This window comes from Panicum virgatum, chromosome 8K (assembly GCF_016808335.1).
Source record: "Panicum virgatum strain AP13 chromosome 8K, P.virgatum_v5, whole genome shotgun sequence".
Classification (NCBI taxonomy): domain Eukaryota; kingdom Viridiplantae; phylum Streptophyta; class Magnoliopsida; order Poales; family Poaceae; genus Panicum; species Panicum virgatum.
In genome coordinates this window covers 46918909-46940630 of record NC_053143.1, presented here as the reverse complement: position 1 = coordinate 46940630, position 21722 = coordinate 46918909, and the positions used below count along the sequence as shown (strand labels likewise).

Below are 21722 nucleotides of genomic sequence, written 5' to 3'. Positions count from 1 at the left end.
TAGATAGTAATGAGGTTTTGGTGAAGGAGCAACTAAGTCAAAAAAAATTCGGCCTTTCCTGAATTCATTATGAAATTACTTTCAAATTCACTATGCAACTCTAAAATCATCCTTTCTATGAAATGAAATTAAGCTTACAACCTTTCAAATGCATCAGACCTTGAAGTGATTGGACCTCATTTGGTCACTCAAAAGTTGGAAACAAGAAAGACTCTACATGGAATGAATTTGTTGTTTGACCAAACCTTGGAACATGTTTGTGGCCATAGTTCAAAATTTGTAGGGATTCAGACCAAGGTTGTATTACCAAACTTGTAGATCATGTTGAGTTGAACAACTTTGATAAGTAGGGCCTGGTGGAAGATTGAGGTTTATATGGTGTTTTGGATCCTTTTCTGCCAACACAGAAAATCTGTCAAAAATTGAGCTGCAAAGAAATTCAAACTTATCTCCAAATTCCAAACACAATTTGGCAAAACTCTAATTGAAGAAGTTGTAGATCATAAAATTCTAAGCAATATTGTTAAGGGGCTCATTAGGTGAAAGTGACTAGAAATAGGACTTCTAGAATTTCCAAATGAAAAGGGTCTGCTGGTCAAACTGGGGTCAGCAGTTTGAATTCAAATTTAAACCATTTTCCTTTTGGATTTTGGGGTAGCTCATTTTGACAAAGTTGTATATCTCGAAGAGTAGAACAATTCCACCAATTGGAGCTTGTCCAAAATCGGACCCTAAATGCGCCTAATAGGCAAAGTTCAGAACCCTATTTAGTTGGTCAAACCACCTTTTCCAATTTCAGAGATTTTCCTATTTTCATTGTGCCTATGACAAACGGGCCCCACAGGTCAGCCTCATTGGATTCCTGCCCGCGAGATCCAAAAACCGGGCCGGTGGGCCCCACGGCGGTCCCACGCCCCGCGTCACCGTACACCCGGTCCGGGGACTACCTCTCTCCCCTTCCTCGCGCGGCCCCACCTATTGGTGTCACTTGACCCATGGACCAAGACCACACCGGACCTCCATACTCCTTCTCCCTGTACCTGCTCCTCCACGCGGCGGGCGGGCTCTGCCGCCAGCCATGGCCCCGGCACGGCCGCTGCCCTCGCCCTGGCCCCTTCAAGAGCAAGGGACCGGCTCCTCCCTCCTCTCCCTCACTCACCCTCCGCTTTCCCTCTCCCCTGCCCTGCTCGTTGCTCCTGCTTGCGCCGCGACGCCGCTGCCATGGCCGTCTCGCGGCGAGCTCATGCGCCGACCGCCGCGAGCCTCATTCACCCCGTCCCCGATGTGCCCCGGCTTCACCTCATCGTCCTCCACCGTCCCCACTAGCTCTCGGCCTCCGCCATGGCCTCTAGCCCCTTCCCCAATCGCGCCGCCGCCATGGCCACCATGGCAGGTTCGACGCTCCGTGGAGCACCTACCCCGGACCGGCCCCGCACCTTCCCTCCACCCTCGCCGGGTTCGCCACCTCCCCGTGCCTCCTATGGACCCCTCCGTCGCTCCATTCCTCCACCCACGCGCCGGATCGGACCACCGTGCCGCCGCGGCCGCGCCCCGATTCACCGCCTTGCCCCGCCCCTACGGAGCTCCCCGCGCGACTAGACCTTGGGGGAAACGATCCCCACGGCCGCGCGCATCTCCGGCGACCCGTTCGGCTTCAAGGTCGAGCCCCTACACGCCGTGCAGCGCCGCGCCCTAGAACGCGCGCCGCGCCCTAGGACCGCGAAGATATTACTATTTACATCACTATTTATTGAGTCTTTAGAATCTTGTGAATAACCCCCTAGATCTATTAGCTTTCTGCACTTTAACCCGAGCCTTGAACTTTTGTAGATCTAACCCTGGGGAACTTGAGAATTTTTGCTACTGTGCACTGAGTCTGTCTTTACTTCTTTGCAGGCCCCTGAAGTATATAGATAATTGCATATAAGTCCGTGCCAGTTTGAATTTCTAGTTAAGTGCTTTTCTTTAATTTGAGAACTTTAGAAAATCACCAAAAATCGTAGGAAAATCTAAAATGGACAAACTCAGTTGCATTATTCTCCTAATTAGTAGATCTACAGAATGGTTTAGATGTGGATCCATGAAATGACTGTTTTACCCCTGGTTTAGTGCACATATGTTAAAACAAAATAAATGGTAAAAGTGGTATAAATGGACTCCAAAATTTGTGAAACTTGGACAGTAGCTTTGTTATGGCATCTAAGTATTATGTGATTTTTGGTATCCCTAGCACTGATTGTTTATTTACTGTTTTGCCCTCATACATGTATCATGGTGTTTTATTAACATGGGAAGTACTTGCCATAGGAAAATGCTCCAAATATAGTGTTAGAATTTGCAGACACTCATTGTGGCCTATATAGCTTGCTGGTAAGGTTTGGTTCTCTGTATGCTAAGTTTGAATGGTGATTTGAAAATGGCAAAGTGTCACATGCTTAACTAAATAAAAGGAGAAAGTGGTTTTAGGGTGCCTAATAAAATTCCGTGGAAAGTTTGGTCGTGGGATAATTCAAGAGTCAGACTGTCTTCGAAATGCTATTCGTTTAGTCGAATGCCAACACTACAATTGATAAATATCATGTCCTTTCGAAAATAAATATCATGTGCTTATCTCTTTCGTCTCAATTGTTTTCAGTAATTCGATATTGACATTTTGTGATTAGATCAAAAAGATTACTGCTGGTAATGTTTAGAGTCCAGGAAATAATTTCTTAGAATTTATGAACTCTGTTTCATGGTGCTCTTGAATATGAGCCTAAGTAAGTATATGGGAAATAGATGTCTTGAACTAGCGGTCCATACCTGTGGAACCATATGTTAGCCTAGTGTTTGCTTGCATGAGGTGTGAAACAAGATGACTCGACTTAATACTTGATCATGTAATAACCCCATGTATTGCCTTGTGAATATCCAATTGTATGAGTGTATGTTTGTTCTATGTCCACGAAGGTGCCCTTGCCTAAGTAGTTTTGAGATCCCCTTTCTGTCATCCATTGAATGGTTATTCATGCGTGCTTATACTCATGCATTCCATTCATTGCATCATGCCTGCCAATCATATAGCGACGCTTATTGCAGATACGTGATCCAGAACCAAGTTTGTGGAGCTTCTTCAAGCAACGGTGGTCCAGAAGACCCACTAAGCCCCAAGCACGACCTGGAGGGCCCATCAGTCGTGTTTGGAAGGAGGAGTTGTCCAAGGGATCAAGGGGTTGCCTGGGGCAAAGCCTCACAACCCGGCAAAATAACAATAGCTTAGTTTGTTGTGTTCTGAAAGTAAAGCAAAGGTAGGAAGGATCATGCTCTACCCAGCGAACAATTATGATTGCTATTACGCATGTGCATTAGGGTTGATTTGAAACCATTTGCATTAGTCTCCTTGGCCGCCCAGGCCCTAGCACCTATACATAGTGTTCGTAGGACGAGTATGCCTAGAAATGTTAGGCATGACTAGATCCGAGTGAGCGATGTCACTCGGCCCATAGGTACTTTTTTCAAAAAGGCTACAACTATCACAGTTACTATGGAATTTATGATCATGATGATGAGTTAAATGGAGACCGGGCGGAGTGTAAGTTATTTTTCGCAGTGTGAGTTGTTGTGGTGTATGACTCCGCCCGAGTCGCATAAGGCCAACCGTTGTTCGCCCATTGGTTGGCATAAGATCGCTAGAATGCTTAATCAGGTCATGGGACTGGGTAAAAGCTTACTTGTGCCATACAGAGAACAGAAACACGTTCCTACCCGCTGGTTGAGAGGAAGGTGGCCTGGGGGAGCTTTGATCTCACGGCGGGGAGACCGAGATGTCGGCAGGCTCGCCGTGGGGGCACAACCCGTGGGGCTAGGTTGGGAGTGAATCGAACTTTTGCATGGGACAAGTGGAGTTGGGGGATATATGTGAGAACGCGATGGCTAGTAAGCATATACCCCCTGGTACTTCTAGTTATTCCCGGGAATATAGAAATCGATTCGAATCGCTGATGCTCACCAGGTGTGAGAATGCCTATGCCACTGACGGACAAAGTAGTAATCCATCTGAACATGTTATCTTGTGAAATGATGCTTTTGATATTACAACATGTCTGGATATACATGCTTTACTTTCATGCAATTTATTTCATATATCTTGCTGGTTATAATGATATGGTGGCATGAGCAGCTGTCAAATTCTGCTCGTGTATAAGGAGATCAAGCAGCTGTCAAATCATGCTTGTAGATAACTAAGATAAGCGGCTGTCAAATCCCGCTCCCACTTAATAACCTGCTTTTTATATAAAAGCAACAGCTAAGGATCCAGTCATTAGTAAGCAAGCTTCACGTCAGCCGTAAGCCAATTCCATTAAGTCCTCTGAGTAATTAGTACTCAGGGTTTGCCCCCACCATTTGGATTTCAGGTATGGAGTTCCTCTTCTGCGCCTGTGTTAGCGGAGGGGCTTGTTATCATCAGGATTAGGAAGCGTCATGTCTGGCAACGGGGCAACATCAGTGGGCTTGATGTTGCTCTACTCCTGCAAGTCTTTTGGTTATCATGAACTCTGAACTTTACTTTCCGCTGCGAGAAACTATTTGAACTCAAGTGTTGTAATAACCTATGTTGAACCCTATTTTATTTCGAACTGGATTGTAACTTAAAGCCTTGTACTATCTATTCAACTACCTGTGATGATGTAACTGTTGTGGCTCCATCGTGAGTTGGATGTGTATGATGTCGGTTCATCGGGAAATGGTGATATCGGGAGTCCGAAGGGCTCTCGACGGACTACCGGGTTTAGTTTGGTCTAAGTACACTGCGGGCCAGTGGTGGCAGGTGTACTTAGCCTGGATTAAATCGGCGGTTCCGCCACACGTGGCGCAGCCGGACAGGCGACGCGGCTAGGCCGCGATTAGGGCAGTGGTATTACGCAGCAGGTGCTAGGACAAGCGGTGCGGCGTATCTATGACAGGTGGGACAACATAGCGACACGATGCGGCCAGGTATCAAGACGATGGTGCTGAGAGGGCCCTGACATATGGGCCTCCAATGTGCCATGTAAGAAAAACCACCCTAGGAGGTGATTTGTCCGGTTTTGACTAGTTTGGGATGTTAAAAAGATCGGTTTTCGAGTTCAGGGGATTAAGTATTCCACGCATCAAACTTCAAGTGGTTATATAGATTTTTTTCCTAAGTAATAAGCAAACCTTTCTTTCTGTTGTCCTTGTTCTTCAGGTAGCTTTGTTAGCTAGTTTGTGAGACATCCAAATTTTATGAGCAGCAACATGCTTTTGACTTTTTACTTCTTTTCCTCTAATGCTTGCTGTAGGGTAGCGGTGAAGAGAAAAGGAGAAAAACCCACCGAGGGCATGAACGGGGAGAGGCTATGAACTCTGGCAAGCCCAAGAAAGGCTCCAAGAACTTTCTTGGAGTTCACATGAGACCGGAACTTAGATTTCATGGACCCGGAACAAATGGTTCCTCTGGTTGTCTCACTAAACTTATGGACCGGAACCAAAAACATATAGGCCCGGAACTGGGTTCCTCTCAAGCACCGTAAAAAATCTCAAACTTATAAGCTATACTACTTTCTTAGCAGTCACATCCATAAGATAATAACTGGTCCAACTAGAGCATGCGAGCTTGAATATACAGCTAAGCTGTCTTAATTGTGTACTGGGGTTCAGGAATAAAAAAAATCCTTTCCTTTTAGTTGAAATCCTTACATCAAGTAAGGACTTTAGATTATTTTTTTTTGAACGAAGAGGACTTTAGATTATTATAATGAGTTTTCTGGTCAATAACTCAATACCTGTTCTTTGAATATCACAGCTGCAGCATCCAAAAGAAACTCTCTTGCCAGTTCAGGGCTCTTGGCATGCTTCTGTGGATGGGAGCCATCACTGTCAAAATCATTTCCATCCCTGTCCATGGCATCATCTTCCTGCCCATTTTTTTTCATCGATCTGAATAATATCTTTTAACACCAATAACGAATCCCTATTTATGTCTATCTCAGTTAAAGATATAAACCACCATAAATGGCAAGTGACATACATCCTCTTCCTCAGCCTCTTCAGCGTGCTCAAAGAAATTTCTAATACTTTCGCCCTTTGTCATTGTCACGAAGCCATCACCTACCACAAGCCTGTGGTGGACACATGATTGACCCTTCAGTGCATGTGCTTTTACGCACAACTCTGTGTACTGGCCATCAAACCTACAAGCTCGCAGAGTTATGAAGTAGTCCTCAAACTGATCAAGATTAATTCCATTTCTCTGGACTCGTGCATTCAATCCAACATCTTCAAATCCAAAAATGTCGGATTCTCCTTCATCTGTCCCAATAGCCCATTCAAAATGGTGATAAGATCCATCTGGTTCAGATAAGCATTGGCGCCAATCAACTATGACAGCATCCTCAAACACCTGAAAAACAGAGAAGCTAGATTTTAGTCACATAGGATGTTCATGAGGCACCAAGTGATCAAATGGAAATTATGTTGGTGAAGTAGATTTTAGGAAGGCCCCATGACCTCACACTGGAAAGCAGCATCTGCGACACAGAACCAACTGGTGCAGCGAGGTTCCCTCCACATGCGCTTCAGCTCCTTGAATTCACGAATAACATTCCTTCGGCACTCTCGGCAAAATCTCTTGTTATCAAATCTGTTCACGAATTTCCTCCAGACTGTTAAACAAGACTTAGATTGATATATATGCTGTTGCTAGAGAAATTTCAGCAGAGCAGACTAGTGGGAAGTTCAAACGCTCAATGGAACAAGATAGAACCCAGCATTATCATAAAATCATCAGGTTCTTACCGTTCATGTAATAATGGATAGTATTAATCATTTTTAGTAGAGATTCTCCAAGCACTCACATTTCAATTTTCCATCAGTCTCCATTGTGATTCTTAGCAGCTTACAAGTACCAGTAATGTTTCTTGTTTTCATTAAATGGACAGTCATTTTTTTCTTCAGAATCCGAAGAATACCTATGCTTACCTGTACATAAGTTTTTCAATGAAATCTTCCTCCTTCATCTGCAGAAGAGATGATCTGGTATCTTCCCCTAGCGCAGACCAGAAATCCACCAGCGTATCACATGAAAGGTGGGCAGTGTGCAGAGCACACATTTCTCTTGTTCCATGCCCCCTATAATTAGCCATCCCTTGGCTAATCCATCCTCTGCCACCTGCACCACAGGCATCAGGGTAAAGCATTTCCCGTTCCCTTTCTCTTGCTCGGGCATTGTCAAATACCTGATTAAATTCAAATGTGGAATACATTAGGCTATTAGAGGGTGAAATGAACCAGTTCTGACCTACAACTAAAATTTGAGTAAACAACATTATCATGATTTATTAATTAATCCACTTAAAGTATCACAAAGCACCAATGTTCAAAAAATAGAAAAAAAATTACCAATCATATAGTAACCAATAAGAGCACAAACAGAAAATAAGAAGCACAAGCTATGTAATATTGTTCATAATACTTACATTCTGAAGCACCCGCAATGATTTGGCTTTTATAAAGCAGTCAAGAAGTGTAAGGACGCCATCCTTTGTGGTTGAAAGACCTCCCCAAGGATGAAGTGATGAACTGACGGGTCCTGAGCCCCTTCTTGTTCCCCTTGCGTAATCATTGACTCAGTAGTTGTCCTCGGTTGACCAACATCCAAACCTTCTTGCGGCAGTGACTTCCCATAGATAACTATCTGTGTGAAACTTTCCAAAAGCAGCCCATTGCACCTTGAGCAGTAGAAATTCTTGCGTGCCTGTTCAATGAGAGTTTGCTTATCCAATTTGAGGAGCTCCTGCCGTGCTTGAGGAGGCAAGTCATTCCAGAACTGAAAAAAATCAATTAACATCCTAAAGTAATCAGTTTCCCATTTTGACAGTAAAGCGAACACGAAGGTCTTCATAGCTTTATTGCCAATATAAATAGGCACTTTGTTTTTTTTCTTTCAATTCAGATTTTAAAGTTACTGAAGGAAAATATAAGGTAGAATGTGATCAACGACAGAAACAGCTTGACAAGCAGCTAACTTGGAGAATAACGACCAATCACAATCGCAATCAAAAGTAACGTGACATTACATAACAAACTCAGATCAATGTGACGATGCAGCAAGGTAGTTGTAAGTCAAATGCAGGTTCGTCATAAATAACATTTCCCAAACCTGGAAGAAGGCTACACAACATGTGACAATGCCAAAATGGAACAAAAGAAAGCAAGTTTAACTATTTGGCTTGACCGTAAACACAAGTTCTATCCAATCGGATTGGGCTTGCAGTTATACCTGCTACAGAAGGAAGGAAATAATAGGAAATGGTAGGATTTAAACAGCAGATAATTTCGTTGAAATGGACATAGACTCACCGCAACCTGAGGATTTAGTTTCAAAGCAACTTGGTGGAAGTTTTTGGTTTATCTGTTCCTCTTTGAGACTACAGCTTGCTTTCCTAACTATCAGTAGGATTTTTTTAAAAAAAAAATCTGGACGGACTTTAAACCAGCACTCGTTTAATCTCATTGAAGTGCCCTCTGTTGTTTGAAACGAACACTGCTACAAAATCAAAACAGCACAGAGCAGAACGAGAATCCCAGCCTAGAATCGTTCCCAGACGTTCAGGTATGAAACCCAAAAGTGTAGCTATACTGTCACAACCTCACCATCTCTTATAGACTTATAGCAATGCACTACATCATTAATGCAAAGACAGTACAAATGGGCTGCTGAAAAAAGTCAAAATTAGCAGGTATGCTTATCAGAAGCGGCCTGATAGAATTTATCAGCGCATATGAATCCTATAGTTCATCAGAAATAAAATCCCAAACCCACCAATCTGCGAGTCCCCAAACACCAGCTCCATGCAGCTTTTGGCGACACACAGGCAGAGGAGAGAGCAACCCTCAAAGCAGACAGAGAGCAACCCCCAATTCCCATCACCCAGATCGAATCCAGCCCGCGACGGAAGTAGCGAGCACGCGACGGTACCTTCTGGAGGCGATCGAACGTGATCTCGTCCCGCAGCCGCGACCAGATCCCCGATCCCGATGCGGACGCCACCCCCGGCATCACGTCCTCCCGCCGCAGCCGTATTCAACTCAGCCAAGTCCCCACGCCCGCTCAGCAACGCATCCAATTCCCGCCGCCAAACACGACGACGACGACAACGACTCCGCCCAGGCGGCCCTCGAAGGATATATGCGGCGGCGGCGGGCCCCCCGAGCTGCCGCCGAGTCGGATCGACCGCTGCGGTGGCGCCGGCGAGGACCGAGAGGTTCGGGTTCAGCGAGACGGGGAGAGGATGCGGCAAGGCGACGCGAGGGTCGAGTCGAGGCGATGCCGCGGCCGAAAGGAGAGGAGGATGGCGAGGAGGGAAGCGGACAAGGGATGAAGTGGGGGAGGGAACGCGACGACGCCGTACGCGTTTTTAACCGTCGCGGTTAGCGGTCTCTTGCTGACGGATGGGTCCTCCTCAGCAGCTTCCCGCACCGCTCAGCAGGCCGCGGTCCGTCCTGGTGTCCGGCTGCTGCAGCGTCGCGGAAAATGTTTTAAGACACGGTGCGAAGAACAAATTTGTTTGCGGAGGGCTAGGAAATGTGATGCAGGCCAGGGAAGCTTACCGGCTCGAAGTCCTAGCGGGAAGAGGCGCTGAAGGAGGTGCTGCCGCCGCTGTCGGACAAGGTGGTGGAGGCCTCGTCGTCAGGGGATAGCGCCGCGGCGCACAGCGCCGCGCGGCGCGCAACGCGGGAACGCGCGCCGGCGGAGTCGAAAGCGCTCGGCTTCCTGAAACCTGGCTGCTGCTGCTGCTTCGGGGACTGCACCGGCGAGACGCGCCGCTGCAGAGACTGCGGGCCTCGGCGAGCCGGGGACGCCGGGCTGCGCGAGGGCGACGTCGACGTGGAGCCGCCGCGCGGGCGTCAGCCGCGTCGGAGCAGGCGGCGGCGAGCGGTAGGACGGGTGCATGACGACGATGGGCGGCGCTGAGGCGCGCGCAGCCTGCGGCGGCGCGGGTGCGCCGTGGTGGTGGATCTGCTTGAGCGTCTCGAGATCCCGCGCGGGCTCCGCGATGCCGCACTTGCAGAGGCGCCGCTCGATCTCGCCGTAGAGCGCGATCTCGCCGTGGGCGCCGCCGGGTCGGCGCGCTTCGCGGGCTCCAATGTCGGCCCAAATTCAGAAGAGTTGGCCCAACCAGACCCACATCCAGGGGAAATCCTGCTACACCCCAAAAGCTAGCTCAAGAGGTGAGAGACTCCCCTCACTTTTATGTTGGTTCAACTCTCCCCCCACAACCAATGTGGGACTAATCCCAACAATCTCCCCCGTCACACATTGGTGCCCCTTAGCACTGACCAGGCCCACACCACAGTCCACCAGTGACCGGCTCCACACACGAGCACATATGAGCCTCACACCCGCGGTCCACCACTGACCGGCTCGACACACGAGCACACACGGGCCTCACACCCACGGTTCACTGGGCTTCGGGCCTACACCACTCAAGTGTGCACGGGCACAGGAGATTGCGGACCCAGCTCTGATACCAATTGTCGGCCCAAAATCATAAGAGTTGGCCCAACCAGACCCACATCCAGGGGAAATCCTGCTACACCCCAAAAGCTAGCTCAAGAGGTGAGAGACTCCCCCCATATTGGTTCAACTCTCCCCCCACAACTAATATGGGACTAATCCCAACAATCTCCCCCGTCACACATTGGTGCCCCTTAGCACTGACCGGGTCCGCACCACAGTCTACCAGTGACCGGCTCGACACACGAGCACATATGGGCTTTACACCCGCGGGTCCACCACTGACCGGCTCGACACACGAGCACACACGGGCCTCACACCCACGGTTCACTGGGTTTCGGGCTTACACCACCCAAGTGTGCACGGACACAAGAGATTGCGGACCCAGCTCTGATACCAATTGTCAGCCCAAAACCAGGAGAGTTGGCCCAACCGGACCCACACCCGGGGGAAATCCTGCTACACCCCAAAAACTAGCCCAAGAGGTGAGAGACTCCCCCCACTTTTATGTTGGTTCAACTCTCCCCCCACAACCAATGTGGGACTAATCCCAACATCCAAGAACACCTCGCGCGCATTGAAGATAGGGGCATTTTGGTCAAAGAATCATACATAATGACATTATCTGAAATTGTTGTGAAATTGTAATGGCCTGCATCTTATTGTTTGAATTATAATGGCATATCTCAGAACGGTCAAAATTGTAATGACTTGTATTTAATTAACCTTTTGTAGAAGGTTGGCGCCAAATCTTATAGCACACTATTGATCAAAGCTAAGTCTCACTGAGCGGCTCCAAACAAGGGAACAAATCGATCCGAACATATACAAACAAGCAAATTTATTCATTGATGTAGACATGAAAATCATATTAGAATATTTAGCAAGCCGGCATGCCATGCAAATTCTCTACAGGCCACCGAATGTTAGCGAATTTCTCTACGACCCATCGAAATTTCCTTTTGCTCTACATATCACCGAGTCAATTTTTTTTGCTTCTCTACATACCATTGCCGTTACCTCTGCTGGCTTCCGTTAAGTTCTAAAGCGGTGAACAGATACAATATTTTCATTTATGTCCATCCTACCCCTACGTAGAAACAAGGAAAAGACGCTCCCTTCGCGGCTGCCCATGCGGCGGTCGCCGCCGTGCTGCTTTGCCGCTCCCTTCGCGCTGCCCATGCCCAGCTCGGCCTCACCAGACCGGGCGGGAGGAGGCCGGCCGATGGCGCGCGGGCGGGCGTCGTGCAGCCGCGCGACGAAGACGCCCGGGGCAGCGGCGGGCGGGCGGGCGCCGTGGAGCCGCACGACGAAGACGGCCAGGGCGGCGGCGCGCGGGCGGGCTTCAAGGAGGCGCGCGACGGAGACGGCCATGACGGAGGTGCGCGACGGAGACGGCCAGAGCGGCGACGCGCGGGCACGGATATGGCCAGGGCAGCGGCGTCAAGGAGGCGCGCGACGGATATGGGCAGGGCAGCGGCGTGCGACAGAGACGGCTAGGACGGAGGTGTGCGACGGAGACGGCCGGAGCGGCGGCGCGCGGGCGAGCGCCGTGGAGCCGCGCGACGGCCAGGTCGGCGGTGCTCGGGCGGACATCAAGGAGGCGTGCGAAGGGGTGTGGCGTCGCAAATTGTGCCGTATGAACTCTCGAACTGCTATCACGGTCGAACCAGTCAAAGATTGGATGGAGTAAGCAGCAGGCCTGGACCGATCCAAGGCGACAACCGACCCATGGTCCATGGAACCATTCGTCTGGCGCTTGCACAAGCCAATCCGCGGCGACCGAGACGGCAGGGACAGTGGCCCTCGTACGAGCGGGGCGCGCGACAAAGACGGCCGCGGCGGCGGCACGCGGTTAGGCGTCGCGGAGGCACGCAACGCGCGACGCGCGGGTAAGCGTCGCGGAGCCACACTGCGGAGACGGCCGGGACAGAGGCGCGCGGACGAGCGGCACGCGACAGAAACGGCAAGGGCGGCGGCGTGCGGGAGGGCGCTGCGGAGCTGCACAACGGAGACAGCTGGGGCGGCGGCGCTGTGGCTCGCCGAGCTGCCTGCCTGCTGGTTGCCTAGCTCCCCCTCTCGCCGAGCTACTAGGCTGACGGAGATGGGAAATATGAAGGGAGGGGATGACACGTGGGGCCAAGAAGGGCAACATTGTCTTTTACACTAAACTTAACTGCCGTTGCTTGTACTGCTGACGGCAATGGTACGTAGGGAAGTGAAAAATTGACTCGGTGATATGTAGAGCAAAAGGAAATTTTCGATGGGTCGTAGAGAAATTCGCTAACATTCGGTGGCCTGTAGAGAATTTTCTCTTATAACTTCCTTCCCACTTTCTACAACACCCATGAAGAGATATCTCACCACGAGTAGATTGAACGTAGCTACAGTGTATATTGTTAGTCCCTTTATATGCATCACTTGGTTTATAATCTTGAGAGCTCAGAGGACCTGTTCCTGAACTAGCGACCAAGTCGAGCGAACAACAACGACAGCGACAACTGGACACGACTGACTGACGCAATGGTGTTTTTTGCGGAGCAACTAACAGAGCATGACCGGTCGCCTCTCTGCTGGGCGGCCTGGGGCCGGCCGCCCCGTTGTCAGGCGACCGGCCCCAGAAACCTGCGCGCAAATATTTTCGCGAAATTTTTTGCAGAAAGACCCCTGCCGCCCCACAGCGGGGCGACCAGGTACCGGCCGCCCGGCAGCGAGGCGGCCGGGTATATTTCTGTAAATTTTGAAAACGAAAATATATTTTTGTAAAAACGAAAATGAAAAATAAAAAAATCGGCTCAGCAGGTGGGCTGCACAGTGTGCCTGTGCTGCTCAGCTGCGGCGGGCCGTATGGCCCTGGGCTGGAGCTTGCCTGTCCCCTTTGCGTGGTCCCCATTCGTGTCTCTAAACACGTGTAGCCCATTAATTCGTTCCCTCATAGAGCTAGGCTATCCTATTTTTCCGTTCACAAGCCAAGTCAAGGAAAAACAAAACCGTCGGTCCGACTAAATTTTTCCGGAGGAAAATTTCTTGCTGCGAGAAGAGGACCTTCAAGGATACACCATCGTCTTCACAGAACTTGTTGTCAGCGAGCTCGAGATCCCACCATGGTGACCTTAACTGGATGGAGTGACGAGGAAACTGCAAAATAGGAATCATCACTGCCTTAATCGTGATCTTGCACCAGAAATCAAGGTTGTGGGGAACGAATCGTAGGTTACACGTGTTCGGAGACACGAACGGAGACAGGCAAGGGGGACAGGCAAGCTGCGCCCAAGGCCCTGGAGGCCAGGAGCAGGGCAAGCTGAAATGCATGATGAAGAAAGGTAGATTTATCATTTCTTTTATACCCTATTTTTTTCTCAGCAATTCTCTCCTTTTCTTTATTCAAGTTTATGCAATGTTGTAACCTGTGAGAACTAATGCCCTGTCATGTGAACTTTATTGTGGTGTTAATTTTTTTACTTATCTTTAAACTATGGTGCTATTTGGCTGTATATAATGTATGGCTGTAACCATTGTGTCGAATATAACATTTGAAGTGGTTATGTGATTTGTTATTCCCGTTTTTAAGCATCGGTTTCTGACCACTATGGACATGCTTCCGACCGATTTGCACCATTTCTGATATCCCGCATAACCGATTTCGTTTTTCCGACCGGGTTTTTTTGTTTCCGTTTCCGTTTCTGAATAAAAATATGAAAACAAAAAATAATTAGGATATTTTTCCGATCGATCCCGACCGTTTTCATCCCTAACCACAACAAGAGGAAAGTGGGAATGGCTAGCGGATCATGAGCAACACGCGAGTGGGCTGCTAGGTGGACGGTAGCGTGAATTTTACTGCTCGAATGATATGATATTAGCTATGATCCGATATTAGCTCTTCTTTAAGTTTTTATTGACTATTATCACGGAAATGATGTTTATACAATTAAAGAATCGGTTACATGCATCTGACTAAGAATTTTATTCTATCTCTTATTGCAATGCTCGAAAGAACAGAAACAGTAGCAAGTTTATTTAAACAAAATAAAGAAAAAAAGATTAATTTTAAACATAGAATAACCCAAAATATTTTTTAAATCATGAATAAATGTGACTCTGCATCATGAACAAATATATCTACAAAGTGAACAAATAATTTAACATTGCGGATAAATTAGCCTATAAAGTGAACAAATAATTTATTTAAAGCCACGAACAAATTAATCTACAAAGTGAACAAGATGGTGCCGCACACAAACAAATTGTTCTACCTAGAGAACAAACATGTATGAATCTAAAATGTATTATTCTTACTCCTGACCAATTTAGTCTATAAAAAGAAATAAGTATTTTTATGCAAAAAAACTAATATAAGTTATTCAATACGGAGAACAAATATGTCCACATTGCAAAGAAAATAAAAGTTTAATTATCATAAATAAAATAAAAAATGAAGGAAAAGGAAAAGGGAAATAATAAATACAAAATGAACAAAATGTATAGAAAAGAAAAATAACAAACCCGGGAAAGAATAGAAATAAAAAAGAATAAGATAAGAACAAAATGAATAGAAAAGAAAATTAAAACAAAAGAAAAGAACAAAGAAGTAAAAAAAGGGAAAAAGTGAGACTCGCTTCTCAGTTCAAACAACCTGTTCTTCAATGGTGTTAGTGGCCCAACAGGGTCCTTGCATGTTGCTCCAGTGGGCCAATATATTTTCATACTGCCTAGGCTAACAGGCTTCCACTTTCCCGTGGGCCAAAATTACCGAGCTGTCCGCATGTTTTCTTCCAGTGACACTCGCCGAATTTGTCGCACGCAACTTGTCGCTCCGCCCTTGACAGCACATGAGAAATCATGATTTGTTTCAGAAGAGAAATAAAGAAATCGTGATTCCATAAGATTGGTTGTTCATCTTCATAATGTGACTTAACATCACGAACCTTTGAAGGGGTATCTCGAAGTGGCAGGGACCTTGTGAAGATGGCGCAGAATTGGCAAATTCTGTGTCCTCACGCTCGGGGGGATCTCCTGATCTTCATCTCCAAATTAAAGGAGCTGTCAAGAAGACCTGCAAGACTGTCCATGGGGGCCACATGAAGAAGAATCGCCCTGAAAGCGACTCTGGCAATGAAGACGGTGAGGTGCTGAACTTGACGACCTGGAGTGCTCAGCTGAAGGAGATGGAGCAATTGCTTGCAGTCGCAGCCTGATGCCCACCTCTTCGCTTACATGCTCTGTTCCTGGTGTTGTTGCTACTTTGAGCTGTTAATAGTTTCAAAACGCTTTCCACCCTGCTCGGGTTATTTTGGTCGATGGTTAGGTGCCAACGTCGCAAAACTATGTACAAACTCTTTATCCCAGTCGTTAATAGACGGGGGCTTGGCCCTATTACTCTAAAAAAAGTGGCAGGGACAAAATAAATATTCTATAATCCCAGTGTGCAAATTACTACAAGTAGAGTAGTAACCCTATTGAGCATGTGTCGAATATTTATATTTGGATTGTATTTAGCAGTATAGTATAGGTTCGAGTCAAAGTCTTTAACCTGGGTCTACTCATAAATACGAGGGCTGGTGTTGTAACTCATCACAAGCAAGCAACATTACGAGATTTGAAGGTTCATCTTGACTTCAGCATCTTTTACAGTGGATTCAATGGAATAAATTTAGTATTGTAATGTTATTAATTTTTTTATAAATTTAGTCAAAGTTTGTCAAATTTGACTTAGGACAACCCTAATATGAAATGTAATAAAAACGGAAAGAGTAGTTAAGAGACTCAGGATTTGTTGCCATGTGTCGCCACATTATTTAAGCTTACACAACAGAACAGTTGGGCGCACGAGATAGATGCTCTTCGCCTCTTCCTATGCCGCATCTCCAGTAGTGAAATGCATAATTATTGACGTGGTTGACTGTTTAGGATGGACTCAAACGGCATTAATTAAGCATATAAGAGTTAATCAACTGTTTGTTGTCCTTACAAATCGACATCGGCCAGCCGAGCTATTTGATCAGCATCCTCATCAGAATCCTGCTCATTCATCATTCATTATTTTTGGCAACATCTGCTTCATGTTCAACTAATTTGTAGGCTTGACCAGCCTAACTTAATTTGTTTAGTACTAAACTCATTTCATTGACCAGGATAGACCTGTTAACTCCTACCCCAAAACTGCAGAATATTCAATCATCCGTGGCACATTATTCTACCTTTGGGGTATACTAGTTTTTTTTTTTGGAACTCGAATATAACTGAGGTGTATTAGCTTAGCTCAAAGTTGTTGACTGTATTGAAGTAGACATTGTACCAACCTGGCAACCTGTATAACTCCTTGTCAAGCACTAATCATTTGAGATTAACAATGGTTCGCACTAAGCAATCGTCATGTTCTTATTAACAACTTACTCCTATGTTACATCCACCATCATGTCTCTTGCCGACTATAATAGTACTAACCCTTCATTGATTCAAGGCGTCATTATACATAGAGCCGTTGCTCCAACGGCTAGCAGAAGCAGCGGTAGTGACGGTTGAACTGACGCTCTGCCTGAGAGGGTGTCAGTTCAACCGGTCACACTACTCAAACACATATAACTGCTCTGCACTGACACATCACCTTTTGCTGACGTCATTGCACCGACACCTTGCACCGACGCTTGATTCTTCACTGGCGGTTCATTCGATCCCTAAGAACTTGCTCGTGTGCCCTTGACATGCTCTCTGGACAGCACCAAGGTCAATGCACCGACACTCTGTTTCGACCTGTCGGTTAAACCAATACTTAACCATTTCTTGTGTCTATCCAGTCTTGCACCAGCAATGCACTGACGCTCTTGATTTTCACCCTATCAGTTTAGCCGGTCAAGTCTTTCCTGCTGCACCTTTGCATCCAATACTCAGACCAATGCACCAACGCCTGTACCGTCTGTTTAACTGGCGCCCCATTTTCTGCAGAACTCATCCAATTCAATAATTCTTTGAGTTCTTTCTTCATTTCTTATTTTGCTAGGGCTTTGTACTTGATCCTTAGGATTTAAGATCATTCACTTGACAAACTTGTAAGTCCCATGATCATGTTGTCACACAATCACCAAAATCATAAATAATGGCCTAATGGGGCCATGTTCCTTACACCAAGAGGGGGTGGAACTTTAGAAGCATGATAGAATTATAGTCTTCCTTGCTTGTATCGGTATCAGACCAGTTATTTCAGTTTGTCTGAATGTTGAGTATAGTCTCTAGCAACCTGCGTGCTGCATTTCTCTTTGTAGCTTGTAGTCATTCACGTGTGAATGATCAAGGCCGGAATTCATCCATATTTTTTAAAAAAGTACTTAGTATGCAGTTTCGCAATGAATAATTCAGGTGGGGTTTGTGCTCTCCATGGAGGTCTAGTCGTCTAGAAAACTAACAGAACATCTAACGACCCTGTAGCGTAGTGAGACTGGCGTCATTTATAGATGATTCCATGTTATCACTAGCCTTTCTAGGTTCGTAGTCCCTAACAAAATATATAGGTTGCTTCGGTGTTGGAAGTGGGGTCGTTTTGTTCTCCAGCATGAACACAACCGCTGACATGAGTGGCCTGTAGTTCGGGCTGTCTTGAACACACAAGAGTGCTATATGGATGCATCGTGAAACTTCATCGAGGGAGCAATCCTCCACCATTGACGAGTCCACCATATCTTCTATTTTTCCATCTTTCCAGTAGTTCCATGCCTAAACCATGACACAATTTCAAAATAACTCATTTTTTTCCTGTGGATAGTTGTAGTTCTGAATTTTGAGCATTCTCAGTACTTACATATACTATAAGGTTAGGAAAATCCTTGATAAGATATGGTGAGCTGATCTTTAGACCACTTACAATCTCCAACATTAGAACACCAAAGCTGTAGGTGTCAGACTTGACTGAAAAGGCTCCTTCCATTGCATATTCAGGAGACATGTAACCACTGTGCATGCAAATGATTTTACCAAAAGGATTGCATAATTTTTGTAACTGTAATGAAATCAAATGTATCTGAAAAGTTGGCAATGCAGGAGTCACTTACTATGTTCCTACAACTCGGTTAGTATTTGCTTGGAGCTGGTCACCACAGAATATCCTAGCCATGCCAAAATCTGAGATCTTTGGGCTCATCTCCTTATCTAACAAGATGTTGCTTGCTTTCAGATCTCTATGAATTATAGTTAATCTTGAGTCCTGATGGAGATACATAATTCCTCTAGCGACCCCCTGGATAACCTTGAACCTTGTCGGCCACTGAAGCACTGATTTTCTTGCTGCGTCTAATAAGAATAACATGAAACAAGGCATATCAGAAGGGTATGTGCACATTTTCTTGTTTGATTTTCTTAACAATACGAAAATTTTGAAATAGGATGTACCAAAGAGGAAGTAATCCAAGCTTTTGTTGGGCAAGTACTCGTAAACTAGCAGCTTCTCATCTTCATGAATACAACAACCGATAAGCTTAACTAGGTTCTTGTGCTGCAACTTTGCAATCAAGACTACTTCATTTCTGAACTCCTCTGTCCCTTGCCCAGAACCCTTGCTAAGTCTCTTGACGGCTACTTCCTTGGTGCCTTCCAACATTCCCTACAATGTCATCATTAAGGATCGGAATTTTTATGGACAGTAATGTAATTTTGAAGGTAAAACTTTTTACTAGTACCTTGTATACTTTGCCAAAACCTCCTTGCCCTAGCATATTGCAGTTGGAGAAATTATCCGTTGCTGCGACAATTTTTTCAAAGCTAATAAGTGGGAACTCTATATTCTTGCCCCCAGCTTCATCCATAGAACTCAAGTAGTCTAGCATCGTTCTCTTCTGGACTTTCTTCTTTTGCCGATTGCCTAGTGGTAGAAACATCAATGGATTCCATTTCTTTCATTCATCACTTACACAGTAATGCAAGCATTTTTTTCAACGAGCGAGGGTTCTTTTCTTAGTACCTCTACTTTTACATGTCCAAACAAGGGTTCCGAATGTGACTAGCAGCACACATGCTATAATTGGGAGTAACATCTTCAGAAAACTGTTCTTCTTTTGAACTGTACAGGGAAATGCATCCTGTCAGAATTGACTGCATAAAGCATTGCTTGCAATTGTGTGAGTTTACTGTGCACAGGCAATAATAAATGAATGCTTTACCTCTAAAAGGTGGGCCTGTGAACATTCAGGAACCTAATTACCACTCAAACAGTTACCCCGCGGATATTACTAATTGTGCTTTTGATATCAATGGTTACATTCAATCAGGTTACATGCATATGTGTAATTTGCGGCTGCTGCTGAAAAAAAAATCAAAAGTGGCACTGGCAAGTTTAAACTTCTTCTTCTTTAAAGTTAAAATACATAGTTTGTTGAGAAAGAGGAGATTGGCCTCGGCATATTTGACAAATTTGAACTAAATCCGATCCTAAAACATTTTGGAGCATTCTCCATGCTACTAGCATCTCACAAACAGGCCTTAGAGCAGTGATGACAGATGACATGGAACACTGTTGATCACATACTCACATTGAGCACAAATGTTACTTCCGGGAATAGAAAAATGAGGTGTACTGGAAGTCTGGAACGTGCATACCAGGAGATTCGGCAAGCCGGATGTACAAGTTCTCATGAAAGAAGCTGGCCTTCTCCATGTCGATGAGATCCCCAGTCCAAACCAAACACCGCGATGTGTCGCCCATAGTGCCCCCAGCACTGCTCAAGTTGGCGTAGGCATATGCCATACACGAGCAGTTTCTGGAGCACTCGTCTGCACACTGGTCGAAGCTTGTATTCCTAATGTGCAAGAATTTGTCAGGGACCTTCATGTTAGGCATGGTCATGAAATTGCTCTTCTTTCCGCATCTTAGCGCTTCCTTTCTCTGACATCCTCTCGATAAGTCGAGACTGTCGACGAGCTCGAACCCATCAGGGCACCGGCATGTCGTCGGGACAGCTGCAACATCGCAGTAACCGAACGGGCCACAAGAGGCGTAGAGGAAACAGTAACTAGGGGTGTTAGAAGCAAGTGTCCACGACAATGAGGTGTTGTTCCAGCTGAGGAGGCTCAGGTTGCCTCTGTTGTCAAGCAAGATGCGTGTGTAGGGTGACCCATCAGAGACTGTGTAGGTGTAGTACAACTCATCCCCTCTGTAGTAGAGATACTGAGACATGACAGAGGTGGTGTTGCTCTGGTATGTGCCGCCGGATACTGAAACTTCGTTGACGACATCGAGGCGCTTGTAAGGCAAACTCCCGTTCCAGATGAAGATTTGAAGGTTCGAGCTGGGATCGATGCTAAAGGAGAAGTCCCCACTAGATGGATCATCAGGGCCCTTCCAGGCAACGAGGCGCCCAACCACCTGTGCCTTGTAGCTCAGCAAGACCCTCGTGTTTGGAAGTATAGTGTCGGTGAGATGATCGATGCTTTGCCATACGACCGTGCCATTGAGCAAGCGGAGCACAAAGTTACCTGAGTCGAGCAGAACCGCGAGAGCTCCTTCAGCACCTCCAGCGATGGTGGTGCTCGCCGTCATCCAAACAGCGCGTCCTTCAGAGTCGAACAACACCATCTCTGAACTGTTGCTGATGGTGAGCTTCACGGATGAATGGTTGGAGATTGGGCTGTCGCGATTGGCGACCCACACGACGGTGCGCTCGGGGATGCTGTGGTACCAGATTCCAAGATACAAGCTCTGGTTGGAGTTGGTTGGGGAGAAAAAGCCAAGAGCAAAGACTCGCCCCTCAGAGATGAGCATGTCGCCGGGGGAGAGTGAGTTTGCCTGTGTTAGTTGGTCGTTGGACTCACAGAAAGAACTCAAGATCAAGAATAGGAGGAAGAAAACATGGAGGTTGGCCTTGCCCATCACGCTCTTCAGTTCTGGTTTGTTTGGCTCTCAAGGGTGAAGAAATTAGTAGCAAGTAGCAATGGAGCAGTTGGACCGTAGGAAATTGAGGCATACTTGGGATTTTCTGTTTTGACGTCAAATCAAAATATGGTCAAATCAAGGCGTCAAATCAAAATATGAATACTACTGACCTCATAAAATAAAGACGTGGGGAAATATAGGACAGGAAAGTCTCGTGCATGGAAGCTGGGAAGAGAGGGCGAGGATCAGCTCATCCTGCCGAGAAACTAGAGAAAATGACTATACACACAAATTTTCCGTACCGTGTCCCGTGTACCGTGTACCGTGCGTACTATAGGTACGAGCATC

At 46.4% G+C, this 21722-nt stretch overlaps 1 protein-coding gene, 1 long non-coding RNA gene and 1 pseudogene across 2 annotated transcripts; 1 reads left to right on the top strand and 2 right to left on the bottom strand.

The window, feature by feature from the left end:
* Positions 1-1757: 1757 nt before the first annotated feature.
* On the top strand, positions 1758-4633 carry LOC120644914. Its single transcript, XR_005663987.1, has 2 exons — positions 1758-3287; positions 4395-4633. It is a non-coding gene; the product is annotated as an uncharacterized LOC120644914 (long non-coding RNA).
* Positions 4634-5336: 703 nt separating this feature from the next.
* LOC120646367 lies at positions 5337-9104 on the bottom strand (annotated as a pseudogene).
* A 7772-nt stretch (positions 9105-16876) lies between these two features.
* LOC120644912 (G-type lectin S-receptor-like serine/threonine-protein kinase B120) lies at positions 16877-21448 on the bottom strand. Its single transcript, XM_039921655.1, has 7 exons — positions 20102-21448; positions 19467-19565; positions 19186-19367; positions 18899-19109; positions 18562-18799; positions 18312-18462; positions 16877-18226 (listed from the first exon to the last, which is right to left on the bottom strand). The coding sequence occupies exons 1-7, from the start codon at positions 21369-21371 to the stop codon at positions 17927-17929; spliced, it is 2451 nt and encodes an 816-aa protein (XP_039777589.1). The 5' UTR covers positions 21372-21448; the 3' UTR covers positions 16877-17926.
* Between the last annotated feature and the right edge of the window lie 274 nt (positions 21449-21722).